Source organism: Dama dama, chromosome 27 (genome assembly GCF_033118175.1).
Source record: "Dama dama isolate Ldn47 chromosome 27, ASM3311817v1, whole genome shotgun sequence".
Classification (NCBI taxonomy): Eukaryota; Metazoa; Chordata; class Mammalia; order Artiodactyla; family Cervidae; genus Dama; species Dama dama.
The window spans coordinates 9,774,555-9,796,832 of record NC_083707.1 but is presented as its reverse complement, the minus strand read 5'-3'; the positions used below and the strand labels follow the sequence as shown (position 1 = coordinate 9,796,832).

Below are 22,278 nucleotides of genomic sequence, written 5' to 3'. Positions count from 1 at the left end.
GGAGCTTGCTCAAACTCATGCCCATTGAATCGGTGATGCCATCCAACCAGCTCATCCTCTGTCGTCCCCTTCTCCTCCTGCCTTCAATCTTTCCCAGCATCAGGGTCTTTCCCATTGAGTCAGGTCTTCACATCAGGTGGCCAAGGTATTGAAGCTTCAGCTTCAGCATCAGTCCTTCCAATGCCCTCTAGTTCCTTTTTTTTTTTTTTTTTTTTAACAAAATCATCACATGAGCACTTTATTTAGAAATTTAGAAAAGTCAGATAAGCAAAAATAAGAACATTAAAAACATCATGGTCATCCTACCCAGAGACTAACAATCTTAACACCTTATTGTATGACCTATTTTTCCAGGAAAATATATATTTTTTATCCATTCTAACCCAAGTGTGATAGTACCATACATGTTATTTTCAAACCTGTGTCTCTCAGTTAACAATCTCCAGTTTTTTAAAAGAAAAAAAAATTTTTTTTAATTTTCCCCAGTTGACCCAAAAATCTTCTTTACACTTAATTGTTCTATCTAAACTGAGATCCAGTCCAGGTTCTACACATGGCTCTGACTGTTCCATCCCTTTTGTCTTTTTTTTTTTTTTTCTTTTTTTTTTTTTTTCCTTTTTTTTTTATTATTATTATTTTTTTTTTTCCAGTGGGTTTTGTCATACATTGATATGAATCAGCCATGGATTTACATGTATTCCCAATCCCGATCCCCCCTCCCATCTCCCTCTCCACCCGATTCCTCTGGGTCTTCCCAGTGCACCAGGCCGGAGCACTTGTCTCGTGCATCCCACCTGGGCTGGTGATCTGTTTCACCATAGATAGTATACATGCTGTTCTTTTGAAATATCCCACCCTCACATTCTCCCACAAAGTTCAAAAGTCTGTTCTGTATTTCTGTGTCTCTTTTTCTGTTCTGCATATAGGGTTATCGTTATCACCTTTCTAAATTCCATATACATGTGTCAGTATGCTGTAATGTTCTTTATCTTTCTGGCTTACTTCACTCTGTATAATGGGCTCCAGCTTCATCCATCTCATTAGAACTGATTCAAATGAATTCTTTTTAATGGCTGAGTAATATTCCATGGTGTATATGTACCACAGCTTCCTTATCCATTCATCTGCTGATGGGCATCTAGGTTGCTTCCATGTCCTGGCTATTATAAACAGTGCTGCGATGAACATTGGGGTGCACGTGTCTCTTTCAGATCTGGTTTCCTCAGTGTGTATGCCCAGAAGTGGGATTGCTGGGTCATATGGCAGTTCTATTTCCAGTTTTTTAAGGAATCTCCACACTGTTCTCCATAGCGGCTGTACTAGTTTGCATTCCCACCAACAGTGTAAGAGGGTTCCCTTTTCTCCACACCCTCTCCAGCATTTATTGCTTGTAGACTTTTGGATAGCAGCCATCCTGACTGGCGTGTAATGGTACCTCATTGTGGTTTTGATTTGCATTTCTCTAATAATGAGTGATGTTGAGCATCTTTTCATGTGTTTGTTAGCCATCTGTATGTCTTCTTTGGAGAAATGTCTGTTTAGTTCTTTGGCCCATTTTTTGATTGGGTCATTTATTTTTCTGGAATTGAGCTTCAAGAGTTGCTTGTATATTTTTGAGATTAATCCTTTCTCTGTTGCTTCACTTGCTATTATTTTCTCCCAATCTGAGGGCTGTCTTTTCACCTTACTTATAGTTTCCTTTGTAGTGCAAAAGCTTTTAAGTTTCATTAGGTCCCATTTGTTTATTTTTGCTTTTATTTCCAATATTCTGGGAGGTGGGTCATAGAGGATCTTGCTTTGATTTATGTCGGAGAGTGTTTTGCCTATGTTCTCCTCTAGGAGTTTTATAGTTTCTGGTCTTACATTTAGATCTTTAATCCATTTTGAGTTTATTTTTGTGTATGGTGTTAGAAAGTGTTCTAGTTTCATTCTTTTACAAGTGGTTGACCAGTTTTCCCAGCACCACTTGTTAAAGAGGTTGTGTTTTTTCCATTGTATATCCTTGCCTCCTTTGTCAAAGATAAGGTGTCCATAGGTTCGTGGATTTATCTCTGGGCTTTCTATTCTGTTCCATTGATCTATATTTCTGTCTTTGTGCCAGTACCATACTGTCTTGATGACTGTGGCTTTGTAGTAGAGTCTGAAGTCAGGCAGATTGATTCCTCCAGCTCCATTCTTCTTTCTCAAGATTACTTTGGCTATTCGAGGTTTTTTGTATTTCCATACAAATTGTGAAATTCTTTGGTCTAGTTCTGTGAAAAATACCGTTGGTAGCTTGATAGGGATTGCATTGAATCTATAGACTGCTTTGGGTAGAATAGCCATTTTGACAATATTAATTCTTCCAATCCATGAACACGGTATGTTTCTCCATCTGTTTGTGTCCTCTTTGATTTCTTTCATCAGTGTTTTATAGTTTTCTATGTATAGGTCCTTTGTTTCTTTAGGTAGATACACTCCTAAGTATTTTATTCTTTTTGTTGCAATGGTGAATGGTATTGTTTCCTTAATTTCTCTGTCTGTTTTTTCATTGTTAGTATATAGGAATGCAAGGGATTTCTCTTTAAGGGGATACTTTTTCCTACTCTGAACATTTGAAAACATATTAAAAGCAAATACACACAATTTGAAAGCTTCCTTCATAGTCTGCAATCGGATGGTAGAACTCTCTACATGTGCAATCACTGCATCTGGTTCGGCTGCCCCCAAATCCACTCGGAAAGGGGGCTCCTGGCAGCCGGGTTCCCGCCACCCCAGCTCCTAACCCTGTGGGTCCACCTCCACTTTCTCTGCTTCTGACTTTTCAGAAGAAACTAGCAACATCCAGGCTTTCCTATCACAAAAGGTGATTGTTTTAAAAAGCAGGCAGGGTAAAGTATTAAAAAAAATAGGGTCCGTAAGAGGGAGAGTAAGTGACCAGGAACACTTGGGAAAGAAGGCTATACATGCTGTCATTTTGCAAAAGAAGATAATCACAAAATGGTACGTGTTTCTGCATGATATATTCCTTTGTGTTTTTATTTAGGAGTCAATTCCCTGAGAAAGTATGCCCAATGCTCACGTTTACCAGTGGAATTTTGTCAGTTAAGCCACCTGAGATAAAGTCAAGGGCGGTGTGGACAGGAGTAGGCCGGTGGTTAAACTCGGTGAGGGTAGTAAGAGCCTCCGACTGCAGTAGCACGCACCGCCTGGAGCTTTACAGCCCTGGTGCGTCTGGGAAATGGCTAAAGGGACCTAAATCTGGGTGGATCTGCAGTTACTTGCTAGGAGACTCTCTTTCTGGACATTGAGTAAGTGCCAGGTTTTAAGCATAGTTGGATGAACAGTAGAAATCCCGGGTTGCGTTATGAGCAGTGAAGGCAGAACTGGGTCGGCTGATGCGGAGGCTCGGGGCGTGTCCCTGACGAGTGAGGAGCGGAGGGGCGCCTCTGCTGTGGAGTCTCTTCCCCCTCAGCGCATCCCCAGGTCCGCTTGGGAGCGGCTGTACCGCGTGTGAGAAACAGATGCGAGCCGCCAGCTGACAGGAAAGGCCCCAGCATCCTTCCTTCCCGGAAGCGATAGTCGTTCAGCCGGGTCCAACTCTGTAGCCCGCCAGGCTGCTCTGTCCATGGGATTCTCCAGGCAAGAATGCTGGGGTGAGTTGCATTGTCTTTTCCAGGGGATCTTCCTGACCCAGGAATCAAACCCCAGTCTCCTGCATTGCAGGAGCATTCTTCTCCATCTGAGCCGCCAGGGCAGCCCTGAAGGCCACTTTTAAATCTCTTCTAGATGTTTTCTGCACTTCTGAGACAGACACTGTGCGTGACAGCCTGGAAGGGACACCAGTTGTTCATATCTGGGGACGTGGACTTGAATCAACAGCTAAAGGTGTTACTTTGTAGACGAAGGGGAGTAGGCTGCAGTATCTCTGCTTGAATAAAAATCAATGAATGGAAGATTAACACCAGCTTGGAAGTTTTTACTCCAAAATACAAATCTCAAAGAGGCTGGCATCCTCTCTCTCTCATTGTCTGTTTTAGGATGGAGCAAACCAATGTGGGAGGTTGGCGTTTGTGGGGAGTTTGATCCTAATGCAATCACTAAAATAATTTCATGTTTCTCTCTCAAACAATACAATCATCAGAACTAAAATTTCAGGAAGAACCCCTCTCTAATTAGGAAAGAATAGTCTCTTCAATAGATTTTGGGAAGACTGGATAGCTATATATATATATGTATAGGTATATGTATATGTATATATATGTACATGTGTGTATATATATATGTGTGTGTGTGAATATTATTCAGCCATAAAAAATAATAAAATCCTGCCGTTTGCAGTAGCATGAATGGATCTCGAGGACATTGTGCTGGATGAAATAAGTCAGGCAGAAAAAGACAAACACCTTATGATCTCTTATATGTAAAATCTAAAAATGAAACACACAAAAAAGCAAAGCAGGCTTGTAGAGAGAGAACAGATTCATGGTGCTAGGTGTCCAGGCTGGCTGAGGGGGTCAGAAGGTAAAAGAACTAAAGTGGAGCCCCTCCCCACTACACTCTAGAAAGTCAAAATTCTCTCTGTGCAGTCGTTGGGATGATGGTTGTAAAATTTAGTTCGTTTTTATCAGGAAATATCAAAATGTAATATAATTAGTTATCATCTAGTTAATTTTTATTTTCCTGCCTAAAATAATTGTTCATTAAATTATAACCTTAATTTAGTGGGTTAACTTTTAAAACTGAATAAAAACACAGATACAGTGTGAAGGAAAACTAGAAAGAGTGCATAAAATACATCACAGATTGTCATCCATCACCCCAGGCTGTAAATGCACATTACAGACATCTTACTCATTTGTCCGAATCAGAATTACACTCACCTCTTGACCACTCTGAAGGCGCTGACTTCTGGACTTAGCACAAACAGTAATCAGAAGAGAAACAGCTAGCCTATTTTCAACTTAGTTCTTCTAAATAAACCCAGGATTGAATCCTTCCAAAGCATTTTGATTCAGAATTCCAGGAGCAAGTCTTTGTTTTCTTCTGTCTCTCCTCTCCTTTCTCCCACACTCTGTCTTGAAACTCAGGTTTTAATCAGCATGTACTTTTAGATACTTTTAAATGCTTGATCCTGATACAACTTACTGCTTTCTTTACTGCCATTTCCTGTAAAGAGAGTCTTTCTTTGAAAATGTTTTTCTTCTAACTTAACTATATTCTCCAAATTTTAAGCTCTCTCCTTCTTGTTTATTTAGGTGTTTTATCTTCCAGTCTTTGTTGAGAGATGATTTCTTTTGAATAGAAAATATTTGTACACAGTTTCACATTGATTCATTTTAACCAAACCAAATTTTGCATGAGTGTGCATCAGTTGGCTTGAAACTTTTTATCATCAGGTGGAAAATCTGTACTTTAGGGAAAAAAATCAACTGTGATCCATACATAAGCAAAGTGGTAATGATTTGAAAATTAATCTCTTGTGCCATGTCAATGTAGCATTGTTCTCTACAATTCCACCAACTCTACAATACAGAGTTCTCTAGCAACTCTACAATAATTAAACAGCCATACTAAACATTGCTACAAAACCGACCTTCAGCCAAGTTAAAATAGTTGCTTTCATAGAAATACTTACTGAGGACAAATGAATTTAAGCAATAGGGTGGATCCAGCCTTGAAGGTGACATTTTTCATCCTAGTTCAAAGCTAATGAAGAAAATGAAAGAATGTGTTTTTTTGGAAACATCCCTAAGCCGCTTGGAAATTATTTCATGCTATCTCCTTGGAACAGTGTTTTGGTTCTTAAGTCACTTAAAAGATAGTGCAGTTATTAACAAAGACAAGAAAGTGAAAGCCAACTTGTACCTGCAGATATGCTGGGCAATGTCCCCCTTAGGGACTTGGTTAAAAAGTGGAATGGATTCAGCCAATCCCTTTGGTCCCAGGGAAATCCCTAAACCACGCTGTACTCAGAAGCAATCTTGCATTCACCCCATCCTCCAAGTCCTGCTCTGCTCTGGGGCCGTGGCTTCCCTAGTTTTATTTTAAGATCCCACAAGAGAATTTAAAATCCACAAGTCAGTTGAGCATAGGAAGTCTCTTCAATCTAAAATCCACCTGGGATGTGAAAACAGGCGCCAGTGAGAGATAATAACTGGAAGGTCCATGTGTTATCCTCAGGTTGATTTTGACAGTACAGACACACTGTGGAGCACCGCTGTCTGGAAAATGTTTAACTAAGACATTCTGGAGATGGATAGAAGACCCTTGAGAGCCCCTTGGATCCTGATGCTGGAAAAGAGTGAAGGCAAAAGGAGAAGAGGGTGGCAGAGGCTGAGATGGTTAGATAGCATCACCTACTCAATGAATGTGAATTTGCGCAAACTCCGGGAGACAGTGGAGAACAGGGGAGATCGTTGGCTTCAGTAGTTCCTGAGGTCTCAAAGAGTCAGACAGGTCCTAGCAGCTAAACAACAAAACGTTTCCAAAAAGAACTGGAGAATTTTGCTATCCTTTCCTGCCTGAAATAGTCATGCGTTTTATACTGACTGAAGTGGAGCTTTTAATAAATCGCAATCTTAATGTCAGAGAATATTTCCTGACCAATTTTGTCTGTTAAGCCTCTCTATTCTTATATAAAATCTCTTTAAACTCTTCATAGTTTAAAGCACCATTTTATTATATTTTCTTGCTAACCATTAAGGAAATTCCTTTAAACAAGGATATTTCCTTTTTGATCAGAATGTGACTGGGGAACCTGCAGTGAAGAGTCCGCATTCTGGGAGGGTTGGTGTTTTCTCTCAGCGTAGCTTCCACTGTCTCTTGTCACATTGCCCTTCCCAGCTCCTTCCTGGCTCACTTTGGTCTTAAAATCCAGGCCTGCCAGACTTTGACTTAGATTGCAGAACCCTCTTCCCAACTCAGGCTTCAGGGAAGATGGGGCGTAATCTCTCCGTGGTCTCCTCACCCCCACATGCTGGCTTCACTGTAGTGTTGGGTCCGGAGAAGAAGGCTGGAAGCAGGGACCCCACCGCCTGTTTGATCGGCCAGCACGGGAGCCGCGGACACGCGTGGACTCTGAGCCGCAGGGTCTCTTCGGGTGGGTCTTGGGAGCTCTTCGAGCAGACGGCCACCTCCCTGCACTCGACCGCCGAGCGTCCCTTGCTGACCCCTGCCAGTGACCCCCACCAGGGTGTGTGCAGAGCTTCCTGTCGCTGGGTCTCCTGTCCAGCTGGCGGGCAGCCCTCTTGGACCTCAGCAGGGTCCACTTGGGACGCACCAAAGTTTTATCTTTGCCGTCCATTGTCTGAGAATGTCCGTTGGCCTTCAATGCTGGCTTTGGGTTTCCTTCCAGTCCTTCTCCTCATGCAACTGACAAGTATGTATAACAGCAAATTCAATAAGGAGATTCTGAGCCCAGGAGTGAAAACAACAGCCTCAGCCACTCATATGTAGGAGAGGTTCTCTCACCACAGATACACAGCCTCCCCTCACACACACCCAGAGATGCACAGAAGCACACCCTCCCTTGGTTTGCGTGAGGAATAGGGTGTGTGGTGCCTCCCTTTCAGAATTAGAGGAGTCTCCATGGTCCTCTCTTGGCTGCCAAATCTGTACTCAGATCATTGCCGTTAGCCTCTGTGGTGGTGGTTTACTCCAGCACGGGTATCCGGAGGCACTGCAAGCAAAGGCGGCCACGTGGTCTTACATTTCTACTTTTAGATCATGAGTGAATGAATGCAGCAGAATGTTTTCAGAATGTGAGGATATTTAACTATTTTGAGGTGGTAGGTTTAGCTGAATCTAAGCGTAAGAGGATCTTCAATCTCATTCACCGGAATTATGAAGTTCACTTCAATAAAGAAGAACTTTTTCTTTGTGTATTTTTCGTGCCCTTTTAGAAAATTAACTTGACCATATATACAATAGGCAAGAGATAATGAATTCTCCGCTGGCCAGGATGTGGAGAAAAGGAAACCCTTTTACGCTGTTGGCAGGAATACAGCTTGGTGCACACACCATGGAAAACAGAGTGGAAATTCCTCAAGACATTAAAAACAGCCATCACATGATCTATATTCCTGCCTGCTGACGCTCAGTCACTTAGTCATGTCTGACTCTTTACAATCCCACGGACTAGAGCCTACCAGGCTCCTCTGTCCATGGGATTCTCCAGGCAAGAATACTGGAATGGGTTGTCATTTCTTACTTCTGGTTATATATCTAAAGAAAAAGACATCATTATCTCAAAGAAATACTTTTATTCCCCTATTCATGACAGCATTATTCACAAAAGCCAAAGTATGGAAAAACCTAAGTGTCCATTGACAGTTGAACGGATAAAGAAAATGTGCTACATATGTGATGGGATATTATTCAGCCTTTAAAAAGAAGGAAGTGCTGCCATTTGTGAAAACATGGACCTCAAAGGCATTGTGGTAAATGACATAAGCCAGGCAGAGAGAGACAAATACTGCAGGGTATCACTTACATAAATTTTCTACTTTTTCTTCTTTTCCTCTCCCCCGACCAGTTGCTCTGAAGGCTACTTCTTCTTTTTGGCCTTTTTTTTTTCCTCCCTGAAAGGCTATATAATTGGAAGACTGTCCACAAAAACCACTGTTGATCCTCTAAACCCAGAGTGTCCCTTTAAGTCACATTAGCCTTTTTTTTATCTGATGTCTCTTCATCCTTTACATCCCTTCCCTTTAGATCATGTATCCAGTTACCCAGTCCTGTCTTGAATCTTAAGACTCAAGCTGAGTTTCACCTTTCCAGTGATTGCCCCACCTCGCCTCAGTCCTCTTTCAGCATCCCTCCACCAATCCCCTGCTTTTTCTTGGTTAATTCTTGGCACTTCTTGCATTCTGTTTTGAGACTTCCTGACCCCACTGTTGAGAAGCAAATCTTTCCTCATTATTTTATTTCTTAAGCTTCAAGCAGATGTAATCACATCATGTTCCATCCAGATCTATATACCCTCCTAATTTTTCACAGATCACATCCCCTTAAATTAATTTGCTTGCTTAGAGGTTTTCCTGGTAGAAAGGAAGAGACTAATTGGCCTTTGTTGTTTGTTTTGTTCAGTTTCTTACATTAAAAAGGATACCACATGCAGCAGCTTAAACCAAAACAGATTCATCATCTTAGAATTCTAAAGGACAGAAGTCCAACAGCAGGCTCACTGCACAGAAACTGAAGTGCCGGCAAGGCTGCATTCTGTTCTGGGAGCTCTGAGGATAACACAAGCCCAGGTTCACTGGGGCTGTTGACCAAGTACCATTGCATACTCTGAGCAGCTGTCAAGGCTTTTTGTAATAAATTGCGCTTCGCCAAGAGAAACTGTCTCAGAGCTCCGTATGGTTTCTGTCAGTCTTCCACAGCTAACCACAGCACTGGCAACATTTCCATATTCCAACACGCGGCTCTCCTCTTAAATGTTTTCCTTTCTGCTCCCAAGTACTTCACATTTGCTTCATAGAAAGGAATTGCTTTTAGGCCTTTTGAGAACGTGACTAAGACAAAAGCTCTTTTTTAGAAAAAAAAAAATTATTTGTTGAATCGTTCATTTATTTGTTTTTGGCTGTGCTGAGTCTTTTTTTTTTTTTCCATTTATTTTTATTAGTTGGAGGCTAATTACTTTACAATATTGTAGTGGTTTTTGTCATACATTGACATGAATTAGCCATGGATTTACACGTATTCCCCATCCCGATCTCCCCTCCCACCTCCCTCCCCACCCGATCCCTCTGGGTCTTCCCAGTGCACCAGGCCCGAGCACTTGTCTCATGCATCCCACCTGGGCTGGTGATCTGTTTCACCCTAGATAATATACATGTTTCGATGCTGTTCTCTCGAAACATCCCACCCTCGCCTTCTCCCACAGAGTCCAAAAGTCTGTTCTGTACATCTGTGTAAAAACAGTGGTTAGATGCCACGAAGTAGTTGGCAATGCCTTAACCGTATGCGTGTTGTCAGGCCCGAGAGCCTCTTCCATCCTTGTCAAGGGGAGTGCTAACCTTCTCTCCTTTCATACAACACGAGTCTTTTTTCAGTTATTTATTTACTCATCCATTTATTCATTCTGGCTGTGCTGAGTCTTTTTCATTGCTGCACGCGGGCTTTCTCTGGTCACAGCACGTGGACTTCCTGTTTCCGTGGCTTCTCGAGTCTCAGAGCACCAGCTCTAGTGAGCGTGGCTCAGCAGTTACAGCGCACAGGCCCAACTGCTTCGTGACATGTGGAATGTTTCAGGACCAGGGGTTGAACCCGTTTTCCTTGCACTGGCAGGCAGATTCTCAACCACTGGACTACCGGGAAGTCCCTCCACATTTATTTATTAGTTTGCATATCCAAGTGCTGCACCCACTCTAGACTATATCAGTGTCTCTCTCACTCCAGTATCAGAATATGTTGGTTGGAAGGACAGACAGATAGCTCAGTGGTATAAAGGCTATGGGGCTTCCCATGTGACTCAGTCGGTAAAGAACCTGCCTGCAATGCAGGAGACTGCCTGCAATACAGGAGACCCAGGTTCAATCCCTGTGTCGGGAAGTTCCCCTTGGAGTAAGGAATGGCAACCCACTCCAGTGTTCTTGTCTGGAAAGTCCCATGGATAGAGGAGCCTGGCTGGCTAGAGTTCATGGGGTCGCAGAGCCAGACATGACTAAACCACTATACCACCTCATAAAGGCTATGATAACAGTAAACACAGAATGAAATGGAGATGTAGAGGAAAGATGTGCAATCCAAAATTGGGTCTGAAGGAACTAAACAAAGAAGGAGCTCTTAAAAAACAAGAAGTTCCACATCCCCAAACTGATCAGTCCTGGCCGTCGGACCTCAGCAGATGGGGTCGTTCCTGTGAGCTCAGCCTTCTCGTCTTTGCTGAAGTGAGCAGGTCGGTTGTCACTGGCTTCTTTCTTCCTACTACAGAAAAAGTAAAAGAAACAGAAAAGTCCACAATGCATCCATAAGGCCAGTTAAGTGACAAGTAGGTACCAATTTTTAAGAGTGAAAAGTGTCATCAAAATGTATATTTTAATGGCTCTGTAAATTTCAAATAACAATAAGGGAGTTCTTTGTAGTCTTTAAGCAACAGTCTACATCAGGAGACATTTTTTTTCTTCACTTTCCAGAAAAGTATGTATCTAAGAAGACTTTAATAACACAAAAACAACATTTATCATCAAATTATAGCAAATCTGCCCAGCAGATAAAAATTACATTATTCTTAAAAATTCCTGATTTTGCTGAAGACAAAGCAGTATTATTTTACCTACATTTTGCTAAGATTTTCAATAAAAGCCAAATTTAATGAGGACTAAATTATTATTTCCACATAAAGCTAGTCTTGCCTGCATCTTACAATAAATTACCATGAAACTGAATTGGTGCTATTTTTAATTCTGCTATATGATTTTAGCTGACAGCCTGTTTTCTGTATATGTGGGAGAAAATTTTTCACCATTTTCAAAGCTCCTTTTGGATCATTTAACGCTCATGTCATTATCCTAAGGCCTAAATTTAGTGAAAATAATAAAGCTTAAATTTAACCATTTGTTCAGTAAGTATTTATTAAGAGTCTGGTGTAAAGACCTCCTCTTATGCAGAGGAATATAACTGAACTTTCCCCAGAATTCTAAACAGAAGTGATGGGAAGACACTCAGGAGTGGCCGTCCGTCTGTGACTGTATCTCTCCTTTGCAGGACTGCTGATTGTCAGTTTCCCTACAATCAATAAGCCCATTTGTCTCATAATTCACTCAGTTTGGTCTCTCTTCTCTACTATTTGTCTTGTTATTCATAAACATCTTTCAGCTTTTCTTTTTTGAAAATTGCCAGATTGCTCTATTTAACTAATCCTATACATAATTAAAATGTTATTTAGGTTTCTGTGCCAGAGAAAAGTTATTTATCTGAATTAAGAATTTGAGTATAGCTGCAGGCTACCTGAAAAAGACATGTAAATGAAAAAGCATTTCCACCATGAAGAGGAAAATGCAGAAAACGTTTTAGAACATTTTCTGCCTTTATTTCTCCACGAAGAAATTTAATTATTTACACACTATGTGTAGAGCGAGATAGATGTTTGAAAGATAAAACAAAGACAAAAGGCACTGAATTTTATAGGAAAATAATTATTTAAAAATGCAGTGGGTTGAGATTATTGCCTTTATATTTAATCTGCTCAGTTCTGTGAAAATAGAAAGGTGAAAGTTAAGGTTAACTGGGAGAAAAACGCTAGTTAAATAATGATGGGACTAAGTAAATTAACATGCAATAAAAGATATTAAAGGACTTCAATACAGAGCATTTGCCTAAGAAAGAACAAATAAAAAGCACAGCTATAATTATTTGAAAGGTGACCATCGAAAACAGATTTTGAACCGCAAAGCCTTGTATAATTCTCAAACAAATGTACTTGTCTGCAACAAAACTGTTAGATCAAGTGTGCAGACTACAAAGGTGAATACTTTTGACATGACGTGAACGTTTGGGGCTGATCTAACTGAACCAAACACAACCCAGAAGAGGACGGACAGAATGCCAGCTGCTTCTCAAACTTGACCGTGACCTCGGGGCTGAACCGCGCTGGTCACGGGCAGCAGTGTGGCTCCTGGACCCGCCTCTCCATTTCAGTCCTGGCCACCGTCCATGCAGCCTGGTTCCTCCAGCACATCTGCGCAGACACACAGACACACAATGCTTGCTCATACTCTGACACAAATGCCTCACGCACTCACATACTGATACACAGACCACGGACCCACTCATCACTCACACTCTCACAAATCCTCACACACGCATATTCATATGCACATGCACATAGACTGATAGACACTTAGACACACTCACATGCACTGATACACACTCACACAAAGACACACACCCTCCCTCTCCCGCTCGCCCTGCAAGCCCCTCAGCAGGTTCCCTGCTCGCTGCTCAGCCCATGTCCTGGAGCCCCGGCTCCTCCAGGCTCAGCCACAGCCCTCGGTTTAGTTCAGTTCAGTTCAGTCCTCAGTCGTGTCCGACTCTTTGCACTCCTATGGACTGCAGCACGCCAGGCCTCCCTGTCCATCACCAACTCTCGGAGCCTACTCAGACTCGTGTCCATTGAGTCGGTGATGCCATCCAACCATCTCATCCTCTGCCGTCCCCTTCTCCTCCAGAGCCCTCAGAGAGTCTCAGAGATTCAGACACAGCTGAGGACCAAACAAACTGGGACGAGAGACCTCCAGTTTCAACAAACTCCCAGGAAATCTTGATGATGAGACTCCTAGGACCACAACCTGTGAACCACTGGACCATGAGACCACAAACATTTAAAGGGAACGTTGGCGCAAGGGTGCTTTGTCATACTTAACACTTTTATTTTCACCCCAAATACCATAGTGGATACTCTTCTTTCTGTCTTTGGGGTCCTGGAAATACTCGCAAGTAGTCATGCAGATGAGGTGTTAACTGCATGTGACTTCTCTGGTGATTTAAAGTATTGTAGTTTGGAGAAACATTCAAAACATTGAAATGTAAAAAGAAAACGCTGGAGTCATGTTGTCTCCCTTCCCAGAAATGTCAAGGACTTCTAGAGACACATCGTGGAAATTGGCTTGAGATATTAATCATTGTTAGAAAAGTTTTCAAAACTTTCATAAATTTAAGTCGAAACTCAAATACCTAATAAAAATTATTTTCAATATGTGCTGTTGTTGCTTCTATAAATTTTTTCTATGAATGCTGGCATTCTGTTGCTTGAAGAAAAAAGGGTTTTTTTAGAAAGCTGTGCATCTCAGCAATGCCTTCTTGTCATTATAGTAGCCCTGGGCTTCCCTGGTGGCTCAGTGGTAGAGAATCTGCCTGCCAATGCAGAAGACACAGGTTCAATCCCTGGGTTGGGAAGATCCCCTGGAGAAGGAAATGGCAACCCACTCCAGACTTCAGGCCTAAGAATTCTATGTGTAGAGGAGCCTCATGGGCTACAGTCCATGAAGTCACAGAGTCAGACACACGTTAGCAACTAAACAACATCATAGAGTGATTGGGAAGGATTATTTTCTTGATTCCTGAGGAAAAGCCCACCTCCCAAACCCGGCTTCTGACTCCTCTTGAGCAAGGAGACAGTCCACGTGAGAATCTACTTTCTCCTTGACATAGGCAGCCACAGTAACACTACAGAGGACCAGCCCTGAAGGGTACTAACCATACCTTTTGCAAAGAAAAATCATTTTTGTGATTGGAACATGGGAACTATTGTTTTTATGAGAATAGTACTCTGTGGGAGATTGTGTGTTCTTTTACTTTCTAACAATATTCCATGGTCTTGATAAAAGTAGAAAGAAATGACAAATTTGGCTTGACATCTCATTGGTCAAACTCAGTCCTAAAGCTAAGGCAGAGTGACCCAGCATGGGGAGAAAGTGTTAGCCAGGTTTGATGGCATTGGCTATGGAACAGAGAAGTTGGTGCTCAGATTCCTAGAGTCAGGAAACCTTGTCACAGATGACGTTATTATGGGGATTTAAAATGCCAAGGCAAGCGCTGGAAGGTCATCCACAGAGAGAAACAAGAGCTTTGAAGGAAATCTATATTAAATGGCTCTAGTACAGATTTATGCTACATGAAAAAGTCAAATGTTCCCCTTTTATCTAGACCATGGAGTATTGTTAGAAAGTAAAAAGAACCCACAGTCTCCCACAGAGCTCTCTTCTCTGGGCAGATCTCAATGGAAAGCTCTTATTCAATGTCTGTGAATCGATTTGGGGGCTTGGCCCCAAATTTCTAACCTCATACTCTTTTGGATCTCTGCATATAAAAATAGTTAGAACACTTTGCTTCCAATTCTGTCTTGGTGCTGACCCATGCTAGGATGTGAAACCAGGTATGCCACTAATCCTTAACCATCTTGCCCAGCTAGGTCTTATATTAGGTTCAAATTCATCCATGTTTGTGGAAGCATTTGATACTACAGGATTCTGTGTAGGCGTGAGATACTCTCGTGTTTTCAGCAAAGGAAAAACACAGATCCAGAGAAGTTGCAGAGTAACAGCAGTGAAAAGAGAGTGATCTAATTAATATCTTTAGGCAATTGGAGTCTTCTAAAGGGGAAAGTTATTTTCAATATCCTATTCCTAATTTTTTAAAGTAAGGATGGCCCACTTCTGATGTTTGTAGAAACAAAAGTGGTCACGTTCTTTTGTTGATCTGTGATCCACTGCAGTTCAGAATGGCTCAAAGGTCAGACCTTCCGTCTGCACAAACCAGTGTTACATTCAGGAAGACATTCACGCGTTTAGTCTAGTTTGACGTTTTCCAGCTATCCACTTCCATATTTTTATTTTATATTTAATTAAATATTATATACTTCATAATTTTTATATTTAATATTTAAATTAAGTAAGTTCTCTCCCCAAACTAAATCAATCTAAAGTATACTGGATAGTAAGCAAATCTTCTCAGTCTGTTCTTTATAAATAAGATAAATTATATGCATGCTAAGTCGCGTCAGTCATGTCCGACTCTGTGCGACCCCATAGACAGCAGCCCACCAGGCTCCTCTGTCCACGGGATTCTCCAGGCAAGAATACTGGAGTGGGTTGCCATTTCCTTCTCCACAATTATATAGGGATAGCTTAAAATATCTTTAAGATACAATAGATACAATGTTATAATGTCAAATCATGGGCAACAATTGTGGAGATTGTTTTATTTCACTTCTTGAATATAGCTTTCTAGCTTCCTGAAGGTGGGTTTTTACGGCTCACCGCTTGCCTGGGTAGTTGGTTCAGGAAGCAGTCCTCTCCATCCTCCCCGGGCAGCCTCGCCTGACTCTGATGGCCTGCTTCTTTTCAGAGCTGGAGGCTGAGGAGTGGTGCAAACACCTCTGCATGGAGTGCCTGGGGACCCGGCTCAATGACATCAGCCTTGGGGAGCCTGATCTCCTGGCGGCCGGCGTGCAGAGGGAGCAGAACGGTAAGTGTGCGGCTCCCTCCTTCCCTTTAAAGTGCACAGGGAGTTGTTGAACTTTGAAACTGAATGGACCTCAGAAATATTTTGGACCAATCCTTTTTTAAAAAAAATTCAGTTTTAATTGGAGGATAATCGCTTTACAATATTCTGTTGTCCTCTGCCATGCAGCAATGTGGATCAGCCACTAGTATATATATGTTCCCTCCTGCTTGAACCTCCACCCCCCCCCAGCCCCCACCCCATCCCACCCCTTCAGGTTGTCACAAAGCACCAGGTTGAGTTTTTGGGACAATCACCCGTATTATACAGCAACTTCCCATTAGCTCTCTGTTTTACATATAGTGATGAATATGTTTCAATGCTAGTCTCTCAATTTGCCCCACCCTCTCCACCCCCTACTGTGTCTAAAGTCTGTTCTCTATGTCTGTGTCTCTGTTTCTGCTCTGCAAAAATGTTCATCATTACTGTCTTTCTAGATTGCATATGTATCTGTTAATATACTAAATTTGTTTTTCTCTTTCTGACTTGCTTCATTCTGTATAATAGGCTCTAGGTTCATCCACCTCACTAGAACTGACTCAAATGCATTCCTTCTTATTGCTAAGTAATATTCCATTGTATATATGTGCCATAGCTTCTTTATGCATTCGTGTTTGTTGGACATTGAGGTTTCTTCTAAATCCTAGCTGTGTAAATAGTGCTGCTATGAACACTGGGGTACATCAGACCAATCCTTTTTAAAGCAAAGTATACTGATCAACACATGTGTCTCAAGACTGCATACCACCTAGAAAAATGCTAAGGTACAGCCCAGGTCCCCTATATTCTTGCTCTGTGACATTGCCATTTATTTCAATAAATAATCAATATATTAACTCACTGTACATAAGGTTTTGAATGGACAGTAGTAGTCCTACATTTCTTCTTAAAGCATTGTCAAAGATTTGGAGTCTAAATAAACAATCTTGGCTTATGTTGTTTTTCAGTAGATTTTTAGGGAATGTGGAGAATATTATATCTTTGCTCAGGATGCCATAACAAAATACCATAGACTGGGTGGCTTAGACAACAGGAGTTAATTCCTCACAGCTTTGGATGCCGAGTTCTTGCTGTGGACCCATGTGGTGGAGGGAGAGAAAAGGCTGTCTCCTGTCTTCCCTTAGAAGGGTGCTAATTCATTATGAGGGCCCCATCCTCATGACTTCCTCTAAACTTAGTTACTCCCAAAGCCTCCATCTCCTGATCCTATCATCTTGGGAGTTAGGGCTTAAACCTATGAATTTATGGAGACACAGTTCAGTCCACAGCATCAGTTCACTTCAGTTCAGTTGCTCAGTCATGTCCAACTCTTTGCAACCCCATGGACTGCAGCATGCCATGCCTCCCTGTCCATCAACAACTCCTGGAGTTTACTCAAACTCATGTCCATCAAGTCAATGATGCCATCCAATCATCTCATCTTCTGTCCTCCCCTTCTCCTCCCACCTTCAATCTTTCCCAGCATCGGGGTCTTTTCCATGAGTCAGTTCTTCACATCAGGTTGCCAAAGTATTGGAGCTTCAGCTTCAGCATCAGTCCTCCCAATGAATATTCAGGACTGATTTCCTTTAGGATGGTCTGGTTGGATTTCCTTGCAATTCAAAGGTCTTTTCCAACACCACAGTTCAAAAGCATCAATTCTTCTGCACCCAGCTTTCTTTATAGTCCCACTCTTACATCCATACATGACTACCGGAAAATCATAGCTTTGACTAGATGGACCTTTATTGGCAAAATAATGTCTCTGCTTTGTAATAAGCTGTCTAGGTTGGTCATAACTTTTCTTCCAAGGAGCAAGCATCTTTTGATTTCATGGCTGAAGTCACCATCTGCAGTGATTTTGGAGCCCCCAAAAATAAAGTCTCTCACTGTTTACACTGTTTCCCCATCTATTTGATGAAGTGATGGGATTAGATGCCATGATCTTAGTTTTCTGAATGTTGAGTTTTAAGGAACTTTTTCACTCTCTTCTTTCACTTTCATCAAGAGGCTCTTTAGTTCTTTGCTTTGTCAGAAGGGTGGTGTCATCTGCATATCTGAGGTTATTGATATTTCTCCTGGCAATCTTGATTCCAGCTTGCGCTTCATCCAGCCCAGCGTTTCTCATGATGTACTCTGCATATAAGTTAAATGAGCAGGGTGACAATATATAACCTTGACGTACTCCTTTCCCAATTTGGAACCAGTCTATTGTTCCATGTCCAGTTCTAACTGTTGCTTCCCGACCTGCCTACAGATTTCTCAGGAGGCAGCTCAAGTGGTCTGGTATTCCCATCGCTTGAAGAATTTTCCATTTGTTGTGATCCACACAGAGTCAAAGCCTCTGGCATAGTCAATAAAGCAGAAGTAGATGATTTTCTGGAACTCTCTTGCTTTTTCAATGATCTAATAGATATTGGCAATCTGATCTCTGATTCCTCTACCTTTTCTAAATCCAGCTTGAACATCTGGAAGTTCACAGTTCATATACTGTTGAAGCCTGGCTTGGAGAATTTTGAGCATTACTTTGCTAGCATGTGAAATGAGTGCAGTTGTGCAGTCGTTTGAGTATTCTTTGGCATTGCCTTACTTTGGGATTGGAATGAAAACTGACCTTTTCCAATCCTATGGCCACTGCCAAGTTTTCCAAATTTGCTGGCATATTGAGTACAGCACTTTCACAGCATCATCTCTCAGGATTTGAAATAGCTCAACTGGAATTCCATCACCTCCACTAACTTTGTTTGTAGTGATGCTTCCTAAGGCCCACTTGAGTTTGCATTCCAGGATGTCTGGCTCTAGGTGAGTGATCACACCATTATGATTATCTGGATCATGAAAATCTTTTACGATAGTTCTTCTGTGTATTCTTGCCACCTCTTCTTAATATCTTCTGCTTCTGCTAGGTCCATACCATTTCTTTATTGTGCCCATATTTGCATAAGTTCCCTTGATATCTCTAATTTTCTTGAAGAGATCTCTAGTCTTTCACATTCTGTATTTTTTCTCTATTTCTTTGCACTGATCACTGAGGAAGGCTTTATCTCTCCTTTCTATTCTTTGGAACTCTGCATTTAAATGGGTATATCTTTCCTTTTCTTCTTTGCCTTTTGCTTCTCTTCTTTTCTCAGCTAATTGTGAGGCCTCCTCAGACAACCATTTTGCCTTTTTGCATTTCTTTTTCTTGGGGATGGTCTTGATCCCTGTCTCCTGTACAATGTCACGAACCTCCGTCCACAGTTCTTCAGGCACTCTGTCTGTCAGATCTAATCCCTTAAATCTATTTCTCACTTCCATTGTATAGTCATAAGGGATTTGATTTAGGTCATACCTGAATGGTCTAGTGGTTTTCCCTACTTTCTTCAATTTAAGTCTGATTTTGGCAATAAGGAGTTCATGATCTGAGCCACAGTCAGCTCCCGGTCTTGCTTTTGCTGACTGTGTAGAGCTTCTCCATCTTTGGCTGTGAAGACTATAATAAATCTGATTTCAGTGTTGACCATCTGGTGATGTCCATGTGTAGAGTCTTCTCTTGTGTTGTTGGAAGTGGGAGTTAGCTATGACCAGTGTGTTCTCTTGGTAAAATTCTGTTAGCTTTTGCCCTGCTTCATTTTGTACCCCAAGGCCGAATTTGCCCATGATTCCAGGTATTTCTTGACTTCCTACTTTTGCATTCCAGTCCCCTATAATAAAAAGGACATCTTTTTTTAATATTAGTTCTAGAAGGTCTTGTAGGTTTTCATAGAACCATTCAACTTCAACTTCTTCAGAATTGCTGGTTGGGGCATAGACTTGGATTACCGTGATATTGAATAGTTTGCCTTGGAAACAGAGATCATTCTGTCGTTTTTGAGATTGCATCCAGTACTGCATTTCGGACTCTTTCGTTGACTATGATGGCTACTCCATTTCTTCTAAAGGATTCTTGCCTACAGTAGTAGATATAATAGTCATCTGAGTTAAATTCACCCATTCCAGTCCATTTTAGTTCGCTGATTCCTAAAATGTCGATGTTCACTCTTGCCATCTCCTGTTTAACAACTTCTGATTTCTTACTACACTTCCATACTACACCTGAAAGTGAAAGTGAAAGTCGCTCAGTCATGTCTGACTCTTTGCGACCCCATGGACTATACAGTCCATGGAATTCTTCAGGCCAGAATAATGCAGTGGGGAGCCTTTCCCTTCTCCAGGGGATCTTCCCAACCCAGGGATCGAACCCAGGTCTTCTGCCTTGCAGGCGGATTCTTTACCAGCTGAGCCACAAGGGAAGTCTGTACTACACCTGAGGAAGTACAATGCATGAGAACTCAGAGTGTGAATAACAAAACTGAGGTTTATGTATCATATTACTGCACTGTTCTCTAACTTAACTTTTCTGATGTCTCAAGAATTTATGCTGCATCTTCTTGTGTAAAGCCTCTGAATAATGAAATCAGAGTAGCGTAACGAGCTTTTCCCCCTCCATTTTAAAAACTATCATCACTGGAATATCTAGTGGTATGAAAATAGAAAGTTTCCAATGTTATTAATTTCTAATGACTCGTGTTTTTGAAAATAATGAGGGATATTGGTGAAGCTTGACACTAGTTGTTAGAAGAAATTCTGGAATAATCTGTGGTTATACACTAGAGAGCACAGGTAAAAAAGCGTCAGGATAACACTGATGGTGATTTCGTTATAAATAATAATATTCTGATAACATAGATACACATATGGAATACACATGTGTATTCTGATAATAATATTCTGATATCTCATAGACCATTAAAAATCATCACTTTTTGTTTTTTGCTGAACTGAGAAAAATGTTCTCCCTCCACTAACTAATCATGAATATATACAGGCGCAAATTTTGCCCATGTTGCTAGTTTCAGAAAGTCACGGAGGCATTCCTGTGACTCTTTTTCTAGCTTCCTTTTGATATTTCAGTTTCTTTCCCACACTTTCTTGGATTTCATCTCTCTGACTTATTTTCTAAGAACTATGCTAAGTACAGAACATCCATAATCATATTACTTAAAATATGCTGCTTATTCTCAGTTTGAGAGAAGAAGGAAAAAAATCTTTACCAGTAAACATTCGTCAAGTACTACATACAGAAATATGAAGGAAGTGAATAAATAAGGCCTGTGGGTGGAATCATTGCTGTGTGCAACTTGTTTGGTGTGAATTATATGCTTTTACCTTAAAGACCTAGGATTGTATATGGTTCCTATCCAAGTATATAATGTACTCTTTTGATTATTATAATTTTTATTGCTGATTTTATAATAATGTCAAAGTAATTTACCTACTATACAAAGGTAAAATTTTAATATAAATTTTTTAGGATAGGAAAAACACAGAATTAAATAGCCAGAGCTATGTAAGAAGCACAAGCAGATTTAGCCTACTAAGTAAACTCTTTAGGATGAAACTTGAATGTGGGCTGTACCCCTTAAATAGATCAGGTTCCTTAGTCACTTCTAATTTCAGTTTGCTACCGTGTGAAAATAAACCAATACTGATTTATGGTGTTATCCTGATGGTTACAGGGGATAATATAAAATAAAGACTAACTCATGCTTAGATTTAAAAAAAAAAAAAAGCACAAGTCTGTTTAAACCCAAGTAAAAATAAAGAAATCAAAAATTAATTCCTGCATATAGTTTAGAGAAGACGTAAAGTTATAATGTCATCCAATGGTTTTTAAATAATCCTAAATTCATACAAAGGGTTATATATGCTTTTAGTAAATAGTAGTATTTAGTTGGAGGACGTAGTGTTTGACCCATTTAAATGACTTCCTGAAAGTACATGGTACCCTAAAGGAAACTGGCAGGCATCACACACACACACACACACACACACTCACACACACACTCACACACACATTGAGACTCTTCCATATTTAGCTTTCAAAGGAAAATCTTAGCTGGAGGATTTCCTTTCCCCAGGAAACACCTTCCACGTGGGTGAATTTCTCCCTGACTCCAAGGCCGTGGACATAGCCATTCCTTCCATCTCTCCCAGTCTATATACACTTTCTTTAAAATGCTCCGTCAAGTCCAGATAACAGCACTTTTCCTCCACTTCTTTTGGCCCATTAAAGTCTAGCTACAACTTTGTAAGTTAGTGATTTATACCATAGGACAATGTGGAAGGCATAACCCTCAACAGAATGTCAAAATGGCGGCCTCAGCTATTGGTAGCTCAAAAATCCCAGTGAATATGTGTGTCCATGCTGCCAGGACCCACACACACACACAGATTGGCACAGGTTGTTACTGGCATTCCCCAGTTTTGTCACCTCCTAATCAATGGACCTCT

At 41.1% G+C, this 22,278-nt stretch overlaps 1 protein-coding gene and 1 non-coding gene across 2 annotated transcripts in view; one reads left to right on the top strand and one right to left on the bottom strand.

Annotated features, from left to right (window-relative positions):
* Window positions 1-22,278, top strand: part of DOK6 (docking protein 6) — a 389,543-nt gene that overhangs the window by 210,479 nt on the left and 156,786 nt on the right. Inside the window, exon 4 of the mRNA XM_061130680.1 lies at window positions 15,832-15,951. Within this exon, the coding sequence (XP_060986663.1) occupies window positions 15,832-15,951 (120 nt within the window). The remainder of the gene's footprint in view (window positions 1-15,831; window positions 15,952-22,278) is intronic.
* LOC133047879 (U6atac minor spliceosomal RNA) lies at window positions 9,898-10,023 on the bottom strand. Its single transcript, XR_009690886.1, has one exon. It is a non-coding gene; the product is annotated as a U6atac minor spliceosomal RNA (small nuclear RNA).